Below are 21,945 nucleotides of genomic sequence, written 5' to 3'. Positions count from 1 at the left end.
CAACCTCAGGATGTCCCAAAGTGATTCACAGCCAATGAAGTACTTTTGAAGTGTTGTCACTGTTTTAATATAGGGAAATGGGGTAGCTAATTTGTGCACACCACAAGACCACCCCAACCCCCACAAAAAATCAGACAATCTGTTCTATTGATGCTGGTTGAGATGTGTAATGTTGACAAGGCCAACTTCATTTTCTCTCTCTCTTCAGGTACCATACCCTAAGATTGGTGACCATGGACTTCCATGTGTTGGTTCATAGTTAAGTTTGGCAAAGTTTGGTGGTTTGCTGGTGCCTTCTACAGGTTCTGGCTAACCAGGAGACTCTCACACTCTTACCACCTCTCATAGGCCTATTGGAAGGATTTACAAATTACTCAACCTGTTTGGCCATGTTACAAATGCAGCTTCCTTGGCCATCTAGTTCTGGAGTGGAATTTGAACTCATGGCTTCTGGCTCAGAGGCAGGGATGCTACCCATTGCACCACAATACCCCCAACCCCACTAAACTTCCTTAAATAACTTGGGATCTTTTACATTCACTGGAAAGGAGCCTCGGTTTAAAGCCTCACCTACAAGGTGGTACTGTAGCATTCCCTCAAGCTCTAGAATGTCACGTAGATTATGTGCTCCGTGACACCCTGGTCCACTCCTCCATCACCCCCAACTCCTCATCCCCTTCCCATGGCACCTTCCCATGCAGTCACAGAAGGTGCAACACCTGCCCCTTTACCTCCTCCCTCCTCACTATCCAAGGCCCTTTCAGGTGAAGCAGTGCTTCACTTGTACCTCCTTCAATTTGGTCTACTGTATTCGTTGATCCCAATGCGGTCTCCTCTACATTGGGGAGACTAAATACAGACAGGGTGACTGCTTTGAGAAACACCTTTGCTCAGTCCTCAAGCATGACTCAGACCTTCCTGTCGCTTGACATTTCAACTCACCATCTTGCTCTCATGCCCACATGTCCTCCTTTGGCCTGCCGCAATATTCCAGTGAAGCCCAAAACAGACTGGAGAAACAGCACCTCATCTTCCGATTAGGCACTTTACAGCCTTCTGGGCTTAACATTGAGTTCAACAACTTCAGACCATGAACTCTCTCTCCATCTTTGCCCCTTTTAAAATCCATTTTATAAAATGTATTTTTATTTGTTTTTTTTTAATTTTAATTTTATATATATTTTTCATCCTTTCTCCCCTCACTGCAACAGGGCCACCTATCACTTGTTTCTATGTTGTGCTTTCACAGAGTGCTGACTCTTGTTCTGCCATTAACATATTTTGCTAATTTACCTTTATGCCGCTATCAGCACCTTCCTTAGTCTTTATCACTACCATTAACTCACTTTATCTTGTGTCCATGACATCTTTGTCAATTTCTCCTGAGCTTCCACCTATCCCTGACCTTTTATTTCCCTTCACCTGCTCCACCCCCTCTTAAACAGTATAATATCCGTCACATTTCTACTTCTCTTTAGCTCTGAAGAAGAGTCATGCAAAATCAAAACGTTAACTCTGTTTCTCTCTCCACAGATGCTGCCAGGCCTGCTGAGTTTTTCCAGCATTTTCTGTTTTTATTTCTGGTTTCCAGCTTCTGCAGTATTTTGCTTTTATCTTATGTGCCTAAGTCTCTGGGGAGGGGCTTGAATCCACAATCTTCTGATGAAGCAAGAATACTACCATTGAGTCAAGGCTGACACCTAGCACTACATCAAGACAAACATAAATCTTTGGTGGATTTCAAGCCAATTTAATTTATCAACTTTAAGGCATCAACACTGTGGGCAGGTTCAATATTGAGCCAGATTAGATGGTATTATATTAAGAACTGCTGTTCTTACAGTCCTATTTTGCAGGTAATATGCTAAGCTCTACTGGTTCTTTTGCATCTAAACATTTGCATTAGACTGCATACATGTATATTTCAATGTGTTTGACTCCACATGAGTATATTTTTAATATATTATTGGATCAATGCATTTCTAGATTCCTTAATTGAATGCAAGACAGATGGGGTGGAAATGAGACTAAATTGTTAATGACACATACAAGGTGCTACAATAAAAGAGTGGGAAATAGTCACCAAGCCTTCAATATGTAACTCTGAGCCAAATGGCAAATAAGAGCAACAGCAAAGCAGATGGACAGAGTTTGTAAAGTGCTGCTCCTCCGTTTTACATGCAAAAACTTAACCCCATGAGAATGGGGCACGCAGGGTGTTAACATATAGGCAGCTTGGCAGTCGATACTTGAGCCCTGTGCTAATCTGACAGGCGTGATTTGAACAGCTTGTGAGATTTAAAAGTCAAGGTCTGATGATGTGATTCAGGCCCCAATGACACTTTAACCTACAGCAGTGAGATTGACACTGGCGTCCTGTGGGCTGCAAAGAGTGCTGAAGATATTTAATATTCAAAAGGTCTAATCTGCACCATTTCATTTCAATGATGTGTGCCAGTGAAAAACACTTGCTTTGGGTGTTTTCTTTATTGCAATTCACTGAATTGTGACCATTTTACTTTGAACGTCGAAAGAAACTCTGAATATAGTGTGGCCCTGCCACCCCTCCATTTCCAATCCCATATTCCCATAGGATCATGTCCCTGTTTGGGGCTGGTGTAAGTGGATCCCAGCCAAGATTCTGGCTATTCTGACAGATTATGCTAAAGTGTCAGTGGGAGCACACCAGAATGGATGCAGGTGTTTCACGTCACTTACTCCACTGCCTGTTTAAAAGATAATCACTCCAGCTAATGCCGTCTCTTAACCTTCCATAACTGAAGCAAGTTTATCAGTAGGATCTCCACCAGTGCTATTTAAAGGGTTTATCAACTGTTTTCACGTTTTGCTGATTCATTTCTACAGGTTATTGCTGAGTTAGTTGTCTTGTAAGGTGATGGTCTTTGTTCTGACTTCATGGGTTCTGTTCAGACCACTTCCTCCCAGGCATACTTCTATTTCCCCTTAGCCTGCAAGATGACAGGGAGAATCAGCGCAGGTGACAGAGGAGGACAAACTGCTCAAAGAGGGAGGAGGAGAAGGATGGGGAGAAGGGCTCTTGGGAGGAGGCCAAATCCACTCAGGGTTTCCATGGGACAATTCTCTTACCTCAGTGAGGAACAGAACGTGTGATGTTTCCATTTCATTAAGGAGGTCATCAGTGAAACCTGCCACTTGATTCAGGCAGACCTCCAGCTTCAGAGCAGAATGAAGATGGCATTGCCAGTGAATGTGATGGTGTCTGTGACCATGAGTCCTTTGTGCATCTGGCTCCTTCCTGCTGGAGCAAGTAACATTTCCAACATCATCCAGCTCACTGTTCACTGTTGTAAAAGGGAGGTCACTGAGGCTCTGTATGGAAAGAGAGCAGGGTACATTTAATTCACTCAGTTCAGATGGATAGATGATATCTCTCCTCTTCACCACCTCCTGCACCAAGGCTTCTACTGTAGCACTGAAAAATCTTTCCGCCAGCTTCCTGGAACGTTGTGCTATTCATGCGTGTCTTTCCTATGTCAAAATCATTTCTAGAATGACTTCTAGCACATGCTCCAGTCATAATGCAAGCCAGCTTTAACAGATCAATGCAGGCTACCTTGAGCCCCTCATGATTTTGCACCCCTTGCTCAGGCATGTAGCCACTCAACAGTTTGCTTAGCATTGACTGCATGTTCCCATTATTTAAATGAGCAGGCAGCATGAAATCTGCGTGCTACCTGCATCTGAAGGAATGGGCGTGGGTTCATCTTGTGTTACGATTCCTGTGCCTGTTTTCGGAGTCTATGAAATTTTGGTCCCTATACATTGCATGTTGAGGTCAATTTGAGGTTGATTGCTGTTGGTGAGGGATGTTTTTCAATAATATAATCGGGAAAAATACTTTTTACTGTGTTGGATCCTGGTCACTAGTTTAGTTGGACTAATGGATCCAGGTTGCATGCTTGTTTCGGGATGGCCGAGTTGGTACCATAGACAGAGTAGATCAGAGTAGTTCTTATGTAGAACACATTCTATTTATTTACAAAGGAACTCAGCAGTTACACTTGTGTGCCTACAACTCAAACCCTGTCTCTACATTACAGACTCCAACTCTAGACTACTCATACTGACTACTGACTACTAAGGTAGCTCGCACTACTCTGCTATAGGATACGAAGATCATGTGATCTTCCATTATAACATTCTTCTTGCTTCTTGAAGGTATATTACACATCAGATTACCACACACTGCATGAGAGGTTTTTTCCACTTCCTAAACCGGCTAAGTCTTCATTACAATTCCTCTGTATTTCTGGGAAATCAAATTGCTTTTTTAAATTTCTAAAGTAACAAATTCTTTGCTGATGTAATGCCATATTTATAATAAGTTATAAATGTGGAGACCTAGTCATAGCATTCAGCTTGTGATCTTAATCTGAAACTCATTATTGGAAAAGTAACATTTATCATTCAATATAGAGGTGCTTAAAAGACTAATTGTCGATAATGAACAACAGTTGAAAGAGATGCAGAAATCATGGCAACAGAAATTAGAAGGAGCAAGGAGGGAATGGGAGCAGCAATACAACAGTGTTACAAAGGTAATTTATGTATATATCTTACTATACATTAAACAGATACTTTAAGCAAATGTAACAGTAATTCGCTACAGCAGTGTTACATGTAGGGTTCCAAAATCAGGAATGCACTGTCCTGTTTACATGCATTAAGAGCTACAACATTGTACGTTTCTTTCTTGGGTGTTTACAGCTCATTTTATATGTTGTTTCCATCTTTTATTTGCATATTATTTTCAAAAGAGCACAGGGGTAAGAATTTCCAACTTGTGAAGTGAAACCGAATTGATCTATTTAAAAATTCTTTAAATTCGATGTAGCACGAAAATGAAATAAATTTCAAATCTGTTTCCACAGGCACAAATGCCTACGTGAGTACATTATTCTGGTTGTGAAAAGGCAAATACTGGCAATGCATTTAAAAACATTAAGAATGAATAATTAAAACTGCTTTACATCGGTGAATATTGATTTCAAATGAACTTTCAATTTAAATAGCAATGAGATTTGCCCTTTAATACAAAAGGAAATTAGAGAATAGAACTGTAACCAATCATTTTTATTTTTAGGAAGAGAAAATGATGACAGAGTTTCCCTATTTCCTGAATGTTAATGAAGATCCCCAATTGTCTGGGGTGGTTCGACACTTTATTCAGCATGGTAGGAGAAAGCTCTGAGAACATCTCCGTTATGTATGACTAATGGTGCGACAGTAATACAGATCAGTTTTCAAGACTTTTAATCACCTTATGCATTTATAGTGTATTGCCGCTGTGACAGAAAAACAAGCTTGTTACACTGTGAAAGGACCCAATCTGTTTTATTTGACTGCTGAAGTATTTAATGCTGTTTTGAAACACTCACAACTGATTCATGCATGAAAGAGTTAAAACAAAGAGAACAGAATTACATTTACTTTAACCTTATACAGTACTTAGTATTCAGGGAGATTCCTGCATGCATTCCCTGTGGCTAATAGCACTTACTGAGGTCCTGACTCTCATTTGCAATTGAATAAGCTTATTTCTTGCTGTGTACCAAGCAGCTACCTAGAATGCGCCAGTGTTCTATAATTGCAACCACTGAATGGTGAAGCCTAAAACTTATTTTAATATTTCAGGAATTTCTGCAATTGGACGAACTGCTAGTTTAGAGAAGGACATTGTTTTGAAAGGACTTGGTTAAGTGAAACCTTTGGATTGAGTTATCTTCCATTGTTGACATGTGTAATGAGGAAAACTGAAGGTTAGTGCAGCTCAGTAGTCTATCAAAAGACTTATGGTTAAATTTTAACTTGTGGAGCACACTGCAGGGTTGCCTGTCCATTTGGTTAAGAGGCAGCTGCCAATTGATGAGCTGTGTATGCCGAGCAAGTTCGTAAAGACGGCTCGCCGGTTTTGGACCACAGGAATGTTGGCCAGTTGGAATGCCAGTGATAACAGCTAGTAGGTCCTGAGAAGTGGAAAGGTGAGGCCTAGCAAGTGAGCTCAAGGGCTTTCCCTGAGTCACCAATGGTGGTTGGGGTGCTCAAACCCAGTACACACAGGCAGAGCACGCACCACACACTCATTGCCTATTGAGATTACAATCAGGGTCCTAACTACATTATTAGGAACAAAAATAAAAATACCTGGAAAAACCCAGCAGGTCTGACAGCATCTGCGGAGAGGAGCACAGTTAACTGTGTTCCTCTCTGCAGATGCTGCCAGACCTGCTGAGTTTTTCCAGGTATTTTTATTTTTGTTTTGGATTTCCAGCATCCGCAATTTTTTTGCTTTTACATTATTAGGACGCTGATTTGTTTGGGCAGCAGACCCTCTGCTTGATTCAGGCAGACACTGTGGTTGCCCAGTGGTAAGCCTCCTTTAAAGCAGTCTCACCATCAAAGTAAATAATTAAATAACTGGAACATTAGATTTGCAATGGATCTTTTTATGTTATTTGTTTATTAATCCTTTTGCTTTCCTACTTGTGTCTCCATCCCCATAATACACACAACTTCATGTCCAAGATTCATAGATTTCCAAACTTCTTTTAGAGCTCAGCTAATACCATTCAGTTACAAGATGCATGCAGGTGTGCAAGTGGGGCAAAGGGTGACATACCTTCTGGTATTTCTCCCCTCCTCCATGGTGCCAGGGCCATGGTGCCAACTTTGAAAGATAACGTGCATACATTCAAAAGGAAAATTTGGAAATGATCTATTAATGAAGTAAACTGCATTAAAATGGAACAATTGAATGTGTTGAGCTCTGACTGGGTTTGCCTTGCATTTTAGGATTCTGGACAAGCATGCTGTGCTTACTGTTTGTGATGACAAAGTGATACTTGAGCCCCTAAACAAGGCCAAGGTTACAGTCAATGGAGTGCCTCTTCTAACAAAATATCAGCTGCGTCATCTGGTAAGCACAACATCTCCACTAGCATGAACTTCCCCCTGTAATATCCATTTGTACAACTTTACTGACATAACTTTACTATATAATCATCATCATGGTCAGAATTTTACATCCCATGGGCAGGTGCGTACCTGACCTGTCCAGCTGTGAAATAGCACGAGAACTGTCTGGTTGGCAGGAGTGACTAGCACACAGTCGTTGTGGAGACTAAGTCCTGTCTTCACATTGAGGATACCCTCCATCATGTTGCGTGGCACTACCATTGTGCTAAATGGGATAGATTTCGAACAAATCTAGCAGCTCAACACTGGGCATCCCTGAGATGCTACAGGCCTTCATCAGCAGCAGAACTGTATACAACCACAATGTGTAACTTCATGGCCCAGCATATCCCCCGCTCTACCATTAACATCAAGCCGGGGGAACCCTGGTTCAATGAAGAGTGCAGGAGGGCATGTCAGGAGCAGCACCAAGCATACCAAAAAATGAGATGTCACTCTGGTGAAACTACAACACAGGAGTACTTGCATGGCAAACAGCAGAGGCAGCATGTGAAAGACAGGTCTAAGTGATCCCACAACCAATAGATCAGATCTAAGCTGTCACATCCTACTAACCAAAGACAGAGGCTCCACAAATATCTACATTTTCAATAATGGGGGAGCCCAGTACATCAGTGCAAAAGACAAGGCTGAAGTACTCGCAAACATCTTCAGCCAGAAGTGCCGGGTGGATGATCCATTTTGGCCTCCTCCAATTGCCCCCAGCATCAGATGCCGGTCTTCAGCCAATTTGATTCACTCCACGTGATATCAAGAAATGGCTGAAGGCACTGTATACTGCAAAGGCTATGGGCCCTGACAATATTCTGGTAATAGTACTGAAGGCTTGTGCTCCAGAACTTGCTGCGCTCCTAGCCAACCTGTTCAACTATAGCTACAACACAGGCATCTACCCAGCAATGTAGAAAATTGCCCAGGTACGTCCTGTCTACAAAAAGCAGGGCAAATCCAACCCGGCCAATTACCGCCCCATCAGTCTATTAGTCATAGAGTCATAGAGTTATACAGCACAGAAACAGGCCCTTCGACCCATTGTGTCCACACTGGCCATCAAGCATCTATCTATTCTAATCCCATTTTCCAGCACTTGGCCCATAGTGCTGTATGCTATGGCATTTCAAGTGCTCAAATAAATACTTCTTAAATGTTGTGAGGGTTCCTGCCTCCACCACCCCCTCAGGCAGTGTGTTCCAAATCCCAACCACCCTCTGGGTGAAAAGATTTTCCTCAAATCCCCTTATGCTCCTGCCCTTTACCTTAAATCTATGCCCCCAGGTTATTGACACCTCCACTAAAGGGAAAAGTTTCTTCCTATCTATGCCCCTCATAATTTTGTATAACTCTATCAGGTCCCCCATCAGCCTTCTCTGCTCTAAGGGAAACAACCCTAACCTATCCAGTCTGTCTTCATAGCTGAAACGCTCCAGCCCAGACAATATCCTGGTGAATCTCCTCTGCACCCTCTCCAGTACAATCACATCCTTCCTATAGTGCGGCGGCCAGAAGTACAGGTGTGGCCTAGCTAGCATTTTATACAGTCCCAACATAACCTCCCTGCTCTTATATTCTATGCCTCGGATAATAAAGGCAAATATCCCATATGCCTTCTTAGCTACCTTATCTACCTGTGCTGCTGCCTTCAGGGATCTATGGGCATGTACACCAAGGTCCCTCTAATCCTCTGTACTTCCTAGGGTCCAACCATTCATTGTGTATTCTCTTGCCATGTCAGTTCTCCCAAAATGCATCACCTCACACATCTCAGGATTAAATTCCATTTGCCACTGCTCTGCCCATCTTACCAGCCCATCTATATTGTTATTCTTGTTCATCACAAAGTGATGGCAAGTGCCATTGACAGTGCTATCAAATGGCACTCACTAAGCAATAACCTGCTCACTGATGTTCAGTTTGGGTTCCACTAGGGCCACTCAGTTCCTGAACTCATTACAGCCTTGGTCCAAACATGAACAAAAGAGCTGAACTCAAGAGGTGAGATGTGAGTGACTGCCCTTGACATCAGGGCAGCATTTGGCTGAATGTAGCATCAAGGAGCCCTAGCAAAATTGAAGTTAATGAGAATCGGGGGAAAACTCTCCACTGGTTGGAGTCATAGCTAGCACAAAGGAAGACAATTGTGGTTTTGGAAGTTAATCATCTCAGTCAACTTAAGTGCCAGGCAATGACCATCTCCAACAAGAGAGAATCCAACCATCTCCCCTTGACATTCAATGGCATTACCATCGCTGAATCCCCCACTAATATCAACATAGCAGATCAACATCCTAGGTGTTGCCGCTGATCAGAAACTGAACTGGATCAGCCATATAAAAACTGTGGCTACAAGAACAGGTTAGAGGCTGGGAATTCTGCGAAGAGTAACTCACCTCCTGACACCCCAAAGCCTGTCCACCATCTTCAAGACACAAGTCAGGAGTGTGGTAGAATACTCTCCACTTTCCTGGATGAGTGCAGCTCCAACAACACTCAAGAAGCTTTACACCACCCAGGACAAAGCAGCCTGCTTGATTGGTACCTTATTCATCATCTTCATCATTCACTCCCACCACCCCTGACACAGAGTTGCAGCAGTGTGTACCATCTACAAATCTACAAAATGCACTTTACCAATATTTACCAAGGATCCTTCAACAGCATCTTCCAAACCCATGACCTCTACCACCTAGAAGGACAAGGGCAGCAGATGCATGGGAACACCACCACTGAGAACTTCTTCTCTCTGTCACACAGCATCCTGACTTGGAAATATTATTGCCGTTCCTTCACTGTCGCTGGGTCAAAATCCTGGAATCCCTTCCTAACAGCAGTGTGGGTATTCCTACACCTCATGGACTGCAGCAGTTCAAGAAGGCAACACGGCACCACCTTCTCGAGGGCAATTAGGATTGGGCAATAAATGCTGGCCTATCTGGCGATGCTCACATCCTTAGAACGAATAAAGAAATAGTTGGTTGCCTCTTTCTGTAAGGTCCAAGTGTCACATCTATAGAAATCAACATTCCAAATCAAACTCTTTACAAGTTACTACTTGAGATATAGTCAACTTGACCATATGACGTACACTTGAAATAAAACTAATTTTTACTATCACTATCCGCATCTTTAGTGGGCTGGCAGCTTTGTGCTGCACTAATGAATGACTTACATTTATAAAGCAGCATTCATGACCTTAGGACATCCCAAAGTGAGATACAGCCAATGAAGTATTTTTGAATTGTAGCCACCATTGTAATTTAGGAAACATGGCAGGCAGCTTTATACACAGCAAGCACTCACAAACAGCAATATGATCATGACCAGATAGTCATTATTACTAAAAATGAACTGAGGACAAATATTGATCAGAACACCAGAGGTCGAATTTTCATCAAGGGGACAGGAAGGTTGAGCTGGGAAACATCCTGACCAGGTAGATCTATCCCTTTAAAGAGCCACCCCTGCCATATTTTCATCCCAGGGGGGTGGCGTTGGAGCAGGATAGAGTTGGACTCATCGCCTCTGGAGTTCAAAGAGAACCACAGAGGCAGCCGAGTGCTGAGGCGGACTGGTTGGAAGGCCTGCATTGGTTCAATGGGACTTTGGCCCAGTTGTATTGAAAACTGTTTGGTCCTCTAGTCCTCAGCCCTCACACCACCTCACTTCCCATCCACCCTCTCTGCCTCCCATATCCCCCATGCCCTTCTGTGCCTTTCACGCTCCTCCATGTTGCCTCATATCCCTATGCCCCTTCCATGACATTCATATTCCCCATGTATCCTCCATGCCCCCATGACCCTTCTTCATCCCACTTCATCCTCCATGCCTATGTACCAGCATGCACTATGTACAGAACCAATGTGCTGTATAAAAACAGTGGCAATTCTTTAAAAAAATAAAGCACCCATTCAAGGATTACCTTTGAAATAAAGTGTTGCTTTTACAACCTTAGAAAAGTGTCAGTCAGATGGAGCTATTCATAGCATCAATAACAGAAGCTTTACCTCACTGAATACCTCATAATATTGTCCAAATAAACATACAGACATTGAAAAAACAGATCAAAGAAATAATAACTTATTGTAACCTCATTAAGGTGTCAATCAATCAAAGCAAGCACTCCCCTTCCATGTGTAAACAGACCACTGCTGCTGATACCATTTGTGAGTCTTGGAGCTCAGCCAAGCATTCATAACAAGGCCATCTGGCAACTGTGTCAACATAAACAGATGACCACACACCTGCTTCTCCAGATAGACTTGTTATGAATGCTTGGCTGAGCTGGAAGACTTACTAATAGAATCACCAACAGGGTTCTGAGTGCAGGCGCCATAAAAGCCCCACACATTGGGAATGGGGGCAGGAATCCTGGAATTGGACCTCGTCTGCCATTTTAATACAGTTGCCTCCATTCCAACATCGATGGAGGCATGAAAATCAGCGCCAAGTGGTAGCTGACCAGCTCTTCTTTAAAATAGTGCCATGTGATCTTTTACATATGCCCAAGAAAGCAGACGGTGCCTTTTATTTAACATATGATCTGAAAAATGACACTCTGACAGTACCATATCCTTCAGTACTGGAGTGTCAGCCTAGATTTTTCTGTTTAAGTCTTTAGAATGGAACATGAATCCACAACTTTCTGACTATATATTGCTTTTATAGTCTTGGGAACAGAACTTCAACATTACACTAAAGACAGTTATAGTGATGGCTGCCATTAACTGTAATTATAAGAAAGCTAAATGGTACTTTGTTAATTCAAAGCTCAGAGAAAATTTGCAATAATTCATCAAAAAATTCACCTAAAATTTTTGCATCGATCTTCATTGAATTATTTTATAATAGCTTTTCACTAATCTCACAGCTATGAAATGCTGAATATAGCTACCACTTTAGAAATATTCCTAAATTTACAAATATTGAGAGCTTGATTAATACAAATGCTTGATTTAAAAAAAATACAGTTACACAATAATTCAAAGATTGTTTCATGAAGATCACAAAGACCTGCATTGTCCTATGATGTACAGTAAATGATGACAGTGACAATTGCTTTCTGTCTCATTAGGACAGAGTTATAATCGGATCCTGTTCATTCTACTTGTATGTGGGTTTCCCACATGAACAAAGTGGCAGAGATAAAATTCATAAATACAGTTATGAATTTTTTGTTTCTGAATTGGTATCTATTGAAGGATTTGGACAAGTAAATCTAGGTATGTTTCATTTTATGTCTAACAATGTTTGGCCTTATATATAAACATATTGCTTGTGCTTAAAGGCAAAAGCAATATCTGTACAACCCTGTTCTTCATCATGATAAGCAAAACAAAAAATAATAACCAGCTAGGGTACAATCTACAGGTGTAAAACCAGCTCCTTATTTCCTTCTCGTTTCCCTTGTATAATATTCAACTAAAAGTACCTTCAAGCAACCTTTAGTTATCTATTTAATGAGAGCATCTGGCACTGCTGCTGAGTGATTGAAATTGCAAGTATTAACCGTGAAAGAAAACAGGCACTGCCTTCTGATGTTACGATGAATTCTGGAAAGGTTACAAGCTTCCACTTTACAGCTCTGTGATTACTGGTGTCAATGCAAATGGTGGCTGCCACTGTTAGTCTGGAGCTGGAGTGGCCCAGAACTCCTGCTTCTCCTGGCCCCACATCCCCAATGAATAGTAATGGCCTCGACATGGGGGTTAGGTGGTATTGCTGGATGACCGCAATGCAAGCCTGTTCCCAGAAATAAATCCTTTTCAAATTTTGATCACTGGGTTGTGATCAGTAGTGGGAATACTGACCATTCCTCCCTCTAATTCCTAGTCTGGCAATAACCGTGCCCCAAGATCAGCTAACTGGGTACAGATTAAGGATTAACCTTCCTGCTCAATATGGCTAAGTGAAATCATGCTGGTCCCTAAAACTGTGCTTCACCCCTCCATAATCACTTATACCACTCCCTCTGATAAATTTTAGTTTCCATTTTTTTTCTAGTCATTAAGTCATGTTACACAATATTGTAATGGTTGTTTTACTGCATATTTTGAGCTAAAGGACCTAATTTCTGATTTTAAACAATGGTGAAAATGTGACATGCCATCAGAAAGAAATTATGGTGTGAAAAGGGGGAACATGCCATACCTAAATCTGAGTAGCTAAGTACGTTTACTGCACAGTTACCAGCTAAATGTTTTCGACGTCCCTGGGCAGGATGGTTCTGCCCTGTGCCACTTTTTACATAAAATTGCTCTCATACTCGCTTCTGTAGCTAGAATCATAATGTCAATCTTTTAATGAGATATTGTGCGACGAAAATATGGTTTACAAACAAAGGATCCAACATGGCTCAGGTGTGCTGTAAGAAAACATTTCATTTTCAAAGACGAAGATGTATTATTTCATTGTAATTCTTCCCCAATCCGGGTAATAAAATGAAATGAGATGAAATATCAAACAATTAATAAATGATATGTTCACAATTACTTGGTATGATGCTTTTTTAAAATTCATTTAGGGGACGTGGGCTGCCGGGCTAGGCCAGCATTTATTGCCCATCCCTGTTGCCCTTGAGAAGGTGGTGGTGAGCTGCCTCCTTGAACCACTGCAGTCCATGTGGTGTAGGTACACCCACAGTGCTGTTCGGGAGGGAGCTCCAGGATTTTGACCCAGTGACAGTGAAGGGACGGCGATATATTTGCAAGTCAGGGTGGGGAGTGGCTTGGAGGGGAACTGCGAGGTGGTGGTATCCCCATGTATCAGCTGCCCTTGTCCTGCTACATTAATTACTTTTCTTTTCCTTGGCTCCAAAGTATAAATTCTCACATGTTCTCTATTTTCCATCTGTTCTTTTTCCGAGCTAGTTTATGTAGCTACTGACAACTATTTTTTTAAATCTTTTTGCCATCAAATTTTGTTTCTTATGCTTTCTAGGAGCTGGTCAGAAACAGGAGGAAAATCTGGATCCTAATTTGGCTGGAATTTTTCATGATTTCATAGCAACCATGCCTATGGTGGCTCAAGCAAACCAAATAAGTGAAGAACTTAACAAGGTGTATTTCCTCATTTCCTGCAATGATTCAAGAATCTCTATGACTGTAGTTAAGATCTTGCATTTATAATCCTACCTCAACAATGAAATCTGTTGGGGAGCTCCATGGAGCTCAACTCTGCAGCCTGCAATAAAACTACAGGCTGGGAAATCACAACTAATTATATGTTACAGAGGAGTTCTTGTGCACTATACTTTGTTACCATGATCAGTCATTTTATAAAACTGATTACATGTTCACTCTCTTTGTTAAAGATATTTTCTAGCATTATAATGTAATCCTGTAATAAAGGCCCCAATACCGACAGGGCTGTGGTTTTCACAAACCAGAGTTTTCCATATGCTGTGGAGTAGCGTGTATATTGACATTGGGAGATTCCCAAGTCCAGAAGTAAGCCTGATTGACAGGCTTGCCTTCCAGTGGGGCAGGGAGCATTCTGAAGCAGACTGCAGCCTTAGGTAAGGAGCCTGTAGCTACTATTAGGATCATGGGGGTTTCTGATTCACAAATATGGGGAAGGTGGGGGGGTGGGGGGATTTTTGGATGGAGGAGGGTCTGGGTGAGGATTCAATCCCAGGGAAGCAGGGAGGCTTAGTGGCTCGGGGTGAAGCACTCCTACTCCTCTCAGTCCATAAGCGGTGCTGTAAGGGCACTATACCTCTTCCCCAAAGCACTCCCTTCTTCCTTTGAGCCTCCAAAGAAAGTTAGTGTTAAACCTGTAAGAACAGGTTAAAAAATGTGAGGTTGCCAGCCTTGTTATGATATCTAAATGGCCAATCAGTGCCCTGAGAACAGGTTGGCGGCCTGTCCCCTTGTCCTGTCTCTACTAAACCTGGAAGTGGACAGGTTGGTGTCAGGCTTCGAGTGTTTTAAATTTTGTTACATCTCACCTGACCCCAAGATCCTCATTTTTGGGGGTTAACATCGCCTCCAAATTATCCAATATAGCGAGTGATGTGGCGAGTGATGTGGTTTCTTTAATGCAATACCAAATAATAGCGTATTTTTGTCTTTCCAAAGGGGGTTACCTTTGAACTTGAGGTGAAAAACTTGACATCAACAAATGCCAGGGGAGAGGAATTAGAAAAAGAAATTATTGTAAAAGTAACAAACAAGCTAACAAAACAGGTAAGTGACATCAGCAGCAGCTGCATATAAGCAATGTTAATTTATGCACTGCTCAGATAGAATTTCAAATCTAATTGAATCATGCTAATGCAAATGTAATTGGAAGATTCTAATAATATATTTTCCAGAGGTGTGACTTGAAATTAATAAAACATTATTTCTTAAAAATGTACTTAAGTTCACTGAATATTAAATAATATTCCAATTAAAATATGTGTGTAAGTTAATACAGGACCTGGTCTGTTCTTCACCCACTCCAGTTTCACACTATCTGGTTAACTCTAATGTCCCTTAACAAGCCATTTAGTTGTCTCTCAGCGAAACTAGGGATGGGCAGTAAATGCAGCCTTGCCAGCATTGTCAACCGTCTAGAGAGAAATTTTTTAAAAATGTGTAAAGACATAAAATAAAAAACCTGCCCCTCTTTTTCCTTTAATCATAAAAGAAAAACCTTAAGTTCATGTGAGTCTTTTGCGATATCTAACATGGAATCCTGGCAGTAAAACCTCTGCATAGTCAATATTGTAGTAGGGGCATGCGATGTGATAGCATCATGCAAGCGACTGTGTCACTCAAAATGGTGGTCCTGAGTTATTAGGATAAGGAGTCATGCCAAGTTAATTCAAATATTTTTTCTATCTGTCTGCTCCCACAGTATGAATAATGATGCCAAATAATTTACTGCATTACAGTGCAAGGGTGAGCATGTATGTGTTTTCTTTTGCCTTTCCCTGGAAGCTTATCAGGCCTCTGCCAATTTCATACTGAGCCAAATGCTAGAAGTTCAGAGTAACTTAGACATTGATTTTTTTTCTATCGCCCTGTAGCAATGCACCTCACTTCAGCCAAACACCTCTTAAGATCAGGAATTTGCCATTGAGGAGTTCTGAGTAAGGTGCCACATTCAATCTCTCCCACTACACATTACTTATATATGGGTGCATTAGTATACAGGCTAAAGTATGGATTGGCTACCCAGAGGTCATAAGGTCACATTCCACCATGATAAGTTGCGAAATGAAATTCAATAAATTTGGTCATTTGTGGACTGACACAGGAAAAAGGAAATCATGATATGCTGTCAGATGGTTGGAAAGACCTGACTGATTCATTAATGTCCTTCAGGGAAGGGAGCCTGCTAATCACGTTTGAATCTGGCTTCTATTTGTTTTGTGTTTAGTTTTCTGGACTTGTATGAGCATGTTCATCTTTCATATGCCATACTTGATCAAACCAATAGGTCCTCTAGGACATTTATTTCTGTGACTGGAAAAGAAAACAGCTATTGGTTTATTTCAAGGTCGAGATCTGGCCACGAGACAAGTTCATTGATCGAAAGCTTTTAATTGAAGACATTTACCAGCACTTTCTAGAAAATGGAACAGTATACAATAAGATGGAACAAGATCCATTCTGGGGTCCTGTTGAGATCTTGCATCTTGGGAGGTAAAATTCAGACAGCACATAATGTTAGAGTATTATGTTTTCATTAAGCTTATTATTGATTATTGCCCATGTAACATTTTGCGTCAAAGGGATATTGGTTCAACTTGTATCAGGATGGCGCTATGATATTGAATTCAGTTCACAAAAGGTTATCTCCCAGAGAATCAAGGATTTCTGGAATACGAACATATGAATTAGAGGCAGGAGTAGGCCACTCGGCCCCTCGAGCCTGCTCCGCCATTCAATAAGATCATGGCTGATCTGAATGTAACCTCAACCCCACATTCCTGGCCATCACTGATAACCTTTCATCCCTTTGTTACTTAGGACAAATTAGTTGGAATACCAACAACAGCAGCTTGCATTTATGTAGCACCTTTAACAAAATTAACCACCCATGGTGCTTCACAGAAGCGTTACCAAACAGAATTTGACATTGAGTCACATAGCGACAGGTAACCAAAAGCTTTATTAATAGGTAGGTTTTAAGGAACGTCTTTAAGGAGGATAGTGTGGTAAAGAGGAGAAGTTTAGCGAATTCGAAAGTTTAGGGCATAGGTAGCCAAAGGCACAGTTGCAAATGATGAAATAATTAAAATGGGGGATGTGCAAGAGGCCAGAATGCAGATGAGTTAACCATCTCAGAGGGGTGTATTCTCACCTATCACATCAGTTTTGAGGCAAGAAATTGTTAACCATGTTCCAGAGCTGTTTGCAATGTTAATGTTCCAAGTGGTTTTCACATACTATGTCTAGTGGGGAAAGGAGAACTACCGACCAGAACCCTCACAACAAAGGGGGAGGTAACACCCAAAACATTGGTACTAAGCATATTAATTCTGCAGCTTAAATGTTCAAAAATGACAAAGTAATTCATCAGTAAAATGGTTAATTGTGCCATTTTCCTATCAACATGAACCATATGTTGCAGTGCCCATGTGTGGTTGGAAACTTTGGCGTATTGCATAGCTTATGAAGACCAGGTGGATGTTATTAACTATCAAGGAAAAGAAGAAGCAGTTATACAGATCAGATTGCTCCCCTGCACGCCAAGTGGAAAGTAAGCTCAAAACACCATTATAGAATACTAACACTCTCAACCTGAGTTATATAAATAACATCTTGACCAATTTTATTTAATAATTGCAGGATGGTTAATGTAAATTGCATGTTGGCTAAATGAGTGGCCCTTCTGGCACTTAAGATTGGAAGATTTTCTCTTTCTGATAGAATATAATGTGGAATAGTCATGGAAAAAACATTGATTTATCAGGAATTGACATAACTATTGACTACTTCCTTCCTATGGCACTCGCCTTAGGATACATAGACATGATAGAGGTTTAATCTGTTTGAATAACTTTGGATCCTCCAAATACCTATTAATTTTGGGGGGGGCCTCCACTGCGGAATGGGTGCCCAAACAGTAGGCCACCCCCCAGTCCCCAGCCCCAGCCAGGGTTTACAGGGTGCAGCCTCACCACATGGCATGGGCCTCCCTCACTACTGGTGAAATACCAGTGGCGGCGAGAGGCAGCTCTTAAATGGTGATTAATTGGCCATTTAAAGGCCATAATTGACCTAAGAGTAGGTGAACACCTACCTCCACCCCACTTGCTGGCAAAATTCTAGTGGAGGCAGGAATAAATAACATCTTGACTCCCGCATAGCGCTTCCGTCGATTTTACGCCCCCTTCCTGTGAACCTATTTCCGGCGGGGAGGGGCGGTGGGGGGGGCACGGCTACAATTCTGATCATACTTTCCCCATTACCACCCTTATCAGGCAACCACGTATGAGTACTTTACATTGTCAAGAAAAGATACATGTCAATAGAATAGCTTAGAACTTGGATATATATGCAGCAGTGGATTGCCAGAAACAATTGATATAGTTGCTAAACAGAAATAATAAAAATGAAAAATAACCACATTTCCCAGTGACTGATATGTGGTACCATTGGCTTCAAAAGATAAAATGGCATTGTGCAGGCGCTAAGAAATGTTTTGTCCCATAGCAGGTCTACTGTTATTGTATTCTCGAAAGGGTAAATAGATTTGAATTTTGTCAAGTTCTGATTTATTTTCCCCATAAATATAACCTTAATTCTGTCTAGTTCTGACAGCCTTTTGGGTCTGACTTGCGTTTCAAAATGAACTGGAGAACAGAGTTACGTAAGACTCTAGTTACGTAAGAACACTAATAAAATATAAATATTTATTACTGTAGCTGTAGTAGACATGATGGATGATGCAGCCATGCTAGCAACACAGTAAAATGTTTACTCCCACTAAAATAACCATTAACTTGATAGCGATCTGTAGTTGTTGAAATCTTCATAAATGTTCATGATCATTGTAAGAGTAACTGGAAAATTAATTTTACTTTTGAACTTTACTCCCTGGTCTCATGTTCTCACTTGTACTTTCAATTTTTGCTTTTAATATTGAGCTTCAACAAAATTCAAGAAAACAAAACTTGAGAATATTTTAATACAGTTAATTTTACTCAGTAATACAGCCATGCTTACCACAAACTAACCATAGATTGTACTGAGGATAATGGCCAGCATTTTACATTGGTCAGGGGGACTCGGCAGGAGCGGGCAGCGATCAGCTCCACACCGCCATTTTACACGGGTGGGCCAATTAAGGCCCGCCCAGCATAATATGTGACTCCGGCAACAGTGAAAAGGGGCAGGCGGGGGCGGGAGCTCAATGTCCACCGGGTCCAATGGCGACCTGGCGGCCAATTCAAAAGCAGCTGCGGCAGCCATGCCAAGGCTGCCAGTGACTTGGAGGACTCCCAGTATGGAGCACCTCAGTGCTGAACACGGCAGGCAGGAGGGCAGGTCGGCGGGGCAGTTGGCTCCACGTCTTTCCGACGAGTGTCTCGCTGCCCTCCTGGAGGAGGTGGCAGCACGCCGGGATATACTCGTCCCCAGGGATGAGAGGAGGAGGCTTCCCCACCTCACCGAAAATGCCTGGGAGGAGGTGGCATCCAGGGTGAGCTCCCATGATGTGGTGAGGCGCATATGGGTCCTGTGCCATAAGCACTTCAATGATCTCCTGCGATCGGGAAGGGTGAGTACCGTGTTGGCATGGGTCACTTAGCACAGCAGTTAGGAGCACCCCCACCTCCTGCCCACTCCCCACCCCCTGGACCTCAGAGTTCTTAGAGTGTGAGTAGCAAATTTCAATAAGGCAGCATCTGGGCAAGCGGTTGAGCCCTGGCTGCTTGGAATGAGTGCCTTGCAGCTCCAGGATCATGAATCAGCTGAGACCTGCGAGGTATTCCTCAGGTGGGATTGGCCAGGCTGCAATGGCAATGCAGGTACAGGGTGGACTAATCAATGCTCCTCTCTCCTTTCAGGAGATGATATCCCACAATGATACTGAAAGGTTGTGGACTGGCGGAGGATCGGCCCACCTTCTAATCTTGACCAGATACGAGCACGAGGCCCTGGAGCTGGAGAGGCGCCATTTGCCGAGGCCAACCGGCCGCAGTGAAGTTGGGGTGCCACAGGGAGGTAAGAGTGCCGTGCACTGAGGTCAGAATGTCTGTAATAGCTACCATTCCACTGTTGTCTCTATATTATGTGAGCCTTGAACATGGAATCCCCATTGATAATGGAAAGACGAGGGCAGCCTGATCCGGGTGCCAGGCATGCTCAGTAACAGTGTAACGACTTCAACTAATGACACGTCCTTGTTCTTCCTTTCAGGCTCACCAGAAGCCCATCGGGGTCAGGAGCCTGAAGGCCCACTGCTAACCCCAGAGGACACAGACGATAGAAACGCACCAGCATCACACCCTCTCAGCCAGGCAGGCACTAGCACAGATACCAGCACCTCGGTGGGCATTAAATCATCGGATAGTATCTCGGTGCACAGCGGTGAGGCCACTTAACATTCACTTGAGATGTAGGCGGAGGCAGAGAGCACCCAGGATGCCAGCAGAGGACCAGGAACATGCTCAGTTGGTGGCTGATGATGGGCCTCTGGAGTAATCCCTGAGGCAGCAAATGCTGGAAGTCCAGTAGGGTGTGCGGGAGGATCTGGCAGAGATACATGAGACCATGGTCTCCATTGTGGAGGAGTCCATGTGGAGCATGAGCAATGCAATGACCCTCATGGCCTAGCGCAATGCCTCCTCCATGGAGAGAGTGGCAACTCTCATGGAGAAGCTGCTGCAGGAGCTGAATCAGGGCTTCCTGGGGATGCGTTCAGACCTGCAAGCCCACACACCGGCAATTACCTCAGGTGGTCAGTGCCAGTGTGTGAGATGGATTGGGCACCCAGTATCCCAGCTGGATGCCCATCCATCAATGGTGAGCAGGGAGGGTCCAAAGCGACCTGACATTAGCGCACGAGCTGCTTGTCGTCGCTGTGAGCTCCTCTCAGGGCGCTCCGGGTGAGGGCAGCAGCTCCTCCGCCCCTCTTCAGTGACCTTGGCATCCAATGAGGCTGTGGCAACTGGGGAGATGCCAGCTGTGGAACTGGCCGCTCCCTCCCAGGTGGGGCCAACACAGGTCCACGGGCCAGAGGACGCCCACAAAGGTCATCAAGGCCAACAGGACAGCAGAGTGAGCAGGCTGTCTCCAATGCCGGTGCCAGTGAGGGGAGGTGCACCTAGACGTAGCACCCACAAGCGAAAACTTATAGCACCTTAAGTACAACACGGGCTTATCACTGGTGATATTTCTTTCCCCCACTTTTACATTAATTATTAGTAGGTGTGATAGAGAACACCTTTCCCTTTAATTTGTTTTATGTATGCCAGGCACCACACCATAAAATGTGTTTGTGTTCAACAAGCCTCTGGGTGCTTCATTAGTTCTGCAGGTGCAGGGTAACCCATGATGTTATGATTGACTTGTTTGTCATTGAACTTTATTGAAATGGCACATAGTGCATGTTGTTCACCAAGCAAATGTTCCTGTCAGGTATCGAGTATGGAGCCTGCAGTCCTGGCATGTGGTGATGGTTCATCTTTAGTAGGCTAGCAGAAGGAGCGTTGGATCAAAGCCTCCTGGGTGTCCCTGCTTCCCTGGAGGTTGCTCTGGTCAGCGTCTACCCCCTCAGCGTTCTCCTGAGCGTGCTTGGACTCACTATTGGACTCATCATCTGCTGCCAGAGCAGCTGTGTCAACATCTTCTTCCTCCACTGCGTCCCGCCTTTCCAGTGCCAGATTATGGAGAGTGCAGCATGCAACCACTATCAGTGACACACGTTCTGGGGGGTACTGGAGTGCGCTGCCGAACGGTCCAGGCATCAGAAGCGCATCTTGAGAAGACAGATGGT

At 43.0% G+C, this 21,945-nt stretch overlaps 1 protein-coding gene across 1 annotated transcript in view; it reads left to right on the top strand.

Annotated features, from left to right (window-relative positions):
• LOC144693567 (kinesin-like protein KIF28) overlaps window positions 1-21,945 on the top strand; it is a 65,899-nt gene that overhangs the window by 37,141 nt on the left and 6,813 nt on the right. The window contains exons 11-14 of the mRNA XM_078563409.1: window positions 13,951-14,069; window positions 15,090-15,197; window positions 16,498-16,643; window positions 17,575-17,703. Of these exons, the coding sequence (XP_078419535.1) occupies window positions 13,951-14,069; window positions 15,090-15,197; window positions 16,498-16,643; window positions 17,575-17,703 (502 nt within the window). The remainder of the gene's footprint in view (window positions 1-13,950; window positions 14,070-15,089; window positions 15,198-16,497; window positions 16,644-17,574; window positions 17,704-21,945) is intronic.

Source organism: Cetorhinus maximus, chromosome 18 (genome assembly GCF_964194155.1).
Source record: "Cetorhinus maximus chromosome 18, sCetMax3.hap1.1, whole genome shotgun sequence".
NCBI lineage: Eukaryota > Metazoa > Chordata > Chondrichthyes > Lamniformes > Cetorhinidae > Cetorhinus > Cetorhinus maximus.
The sequence above is the reverse complement of the archived record's forward strand: the minus strand, read 5'-3'. Positions and strand labels throughout refer to the sequence as shown.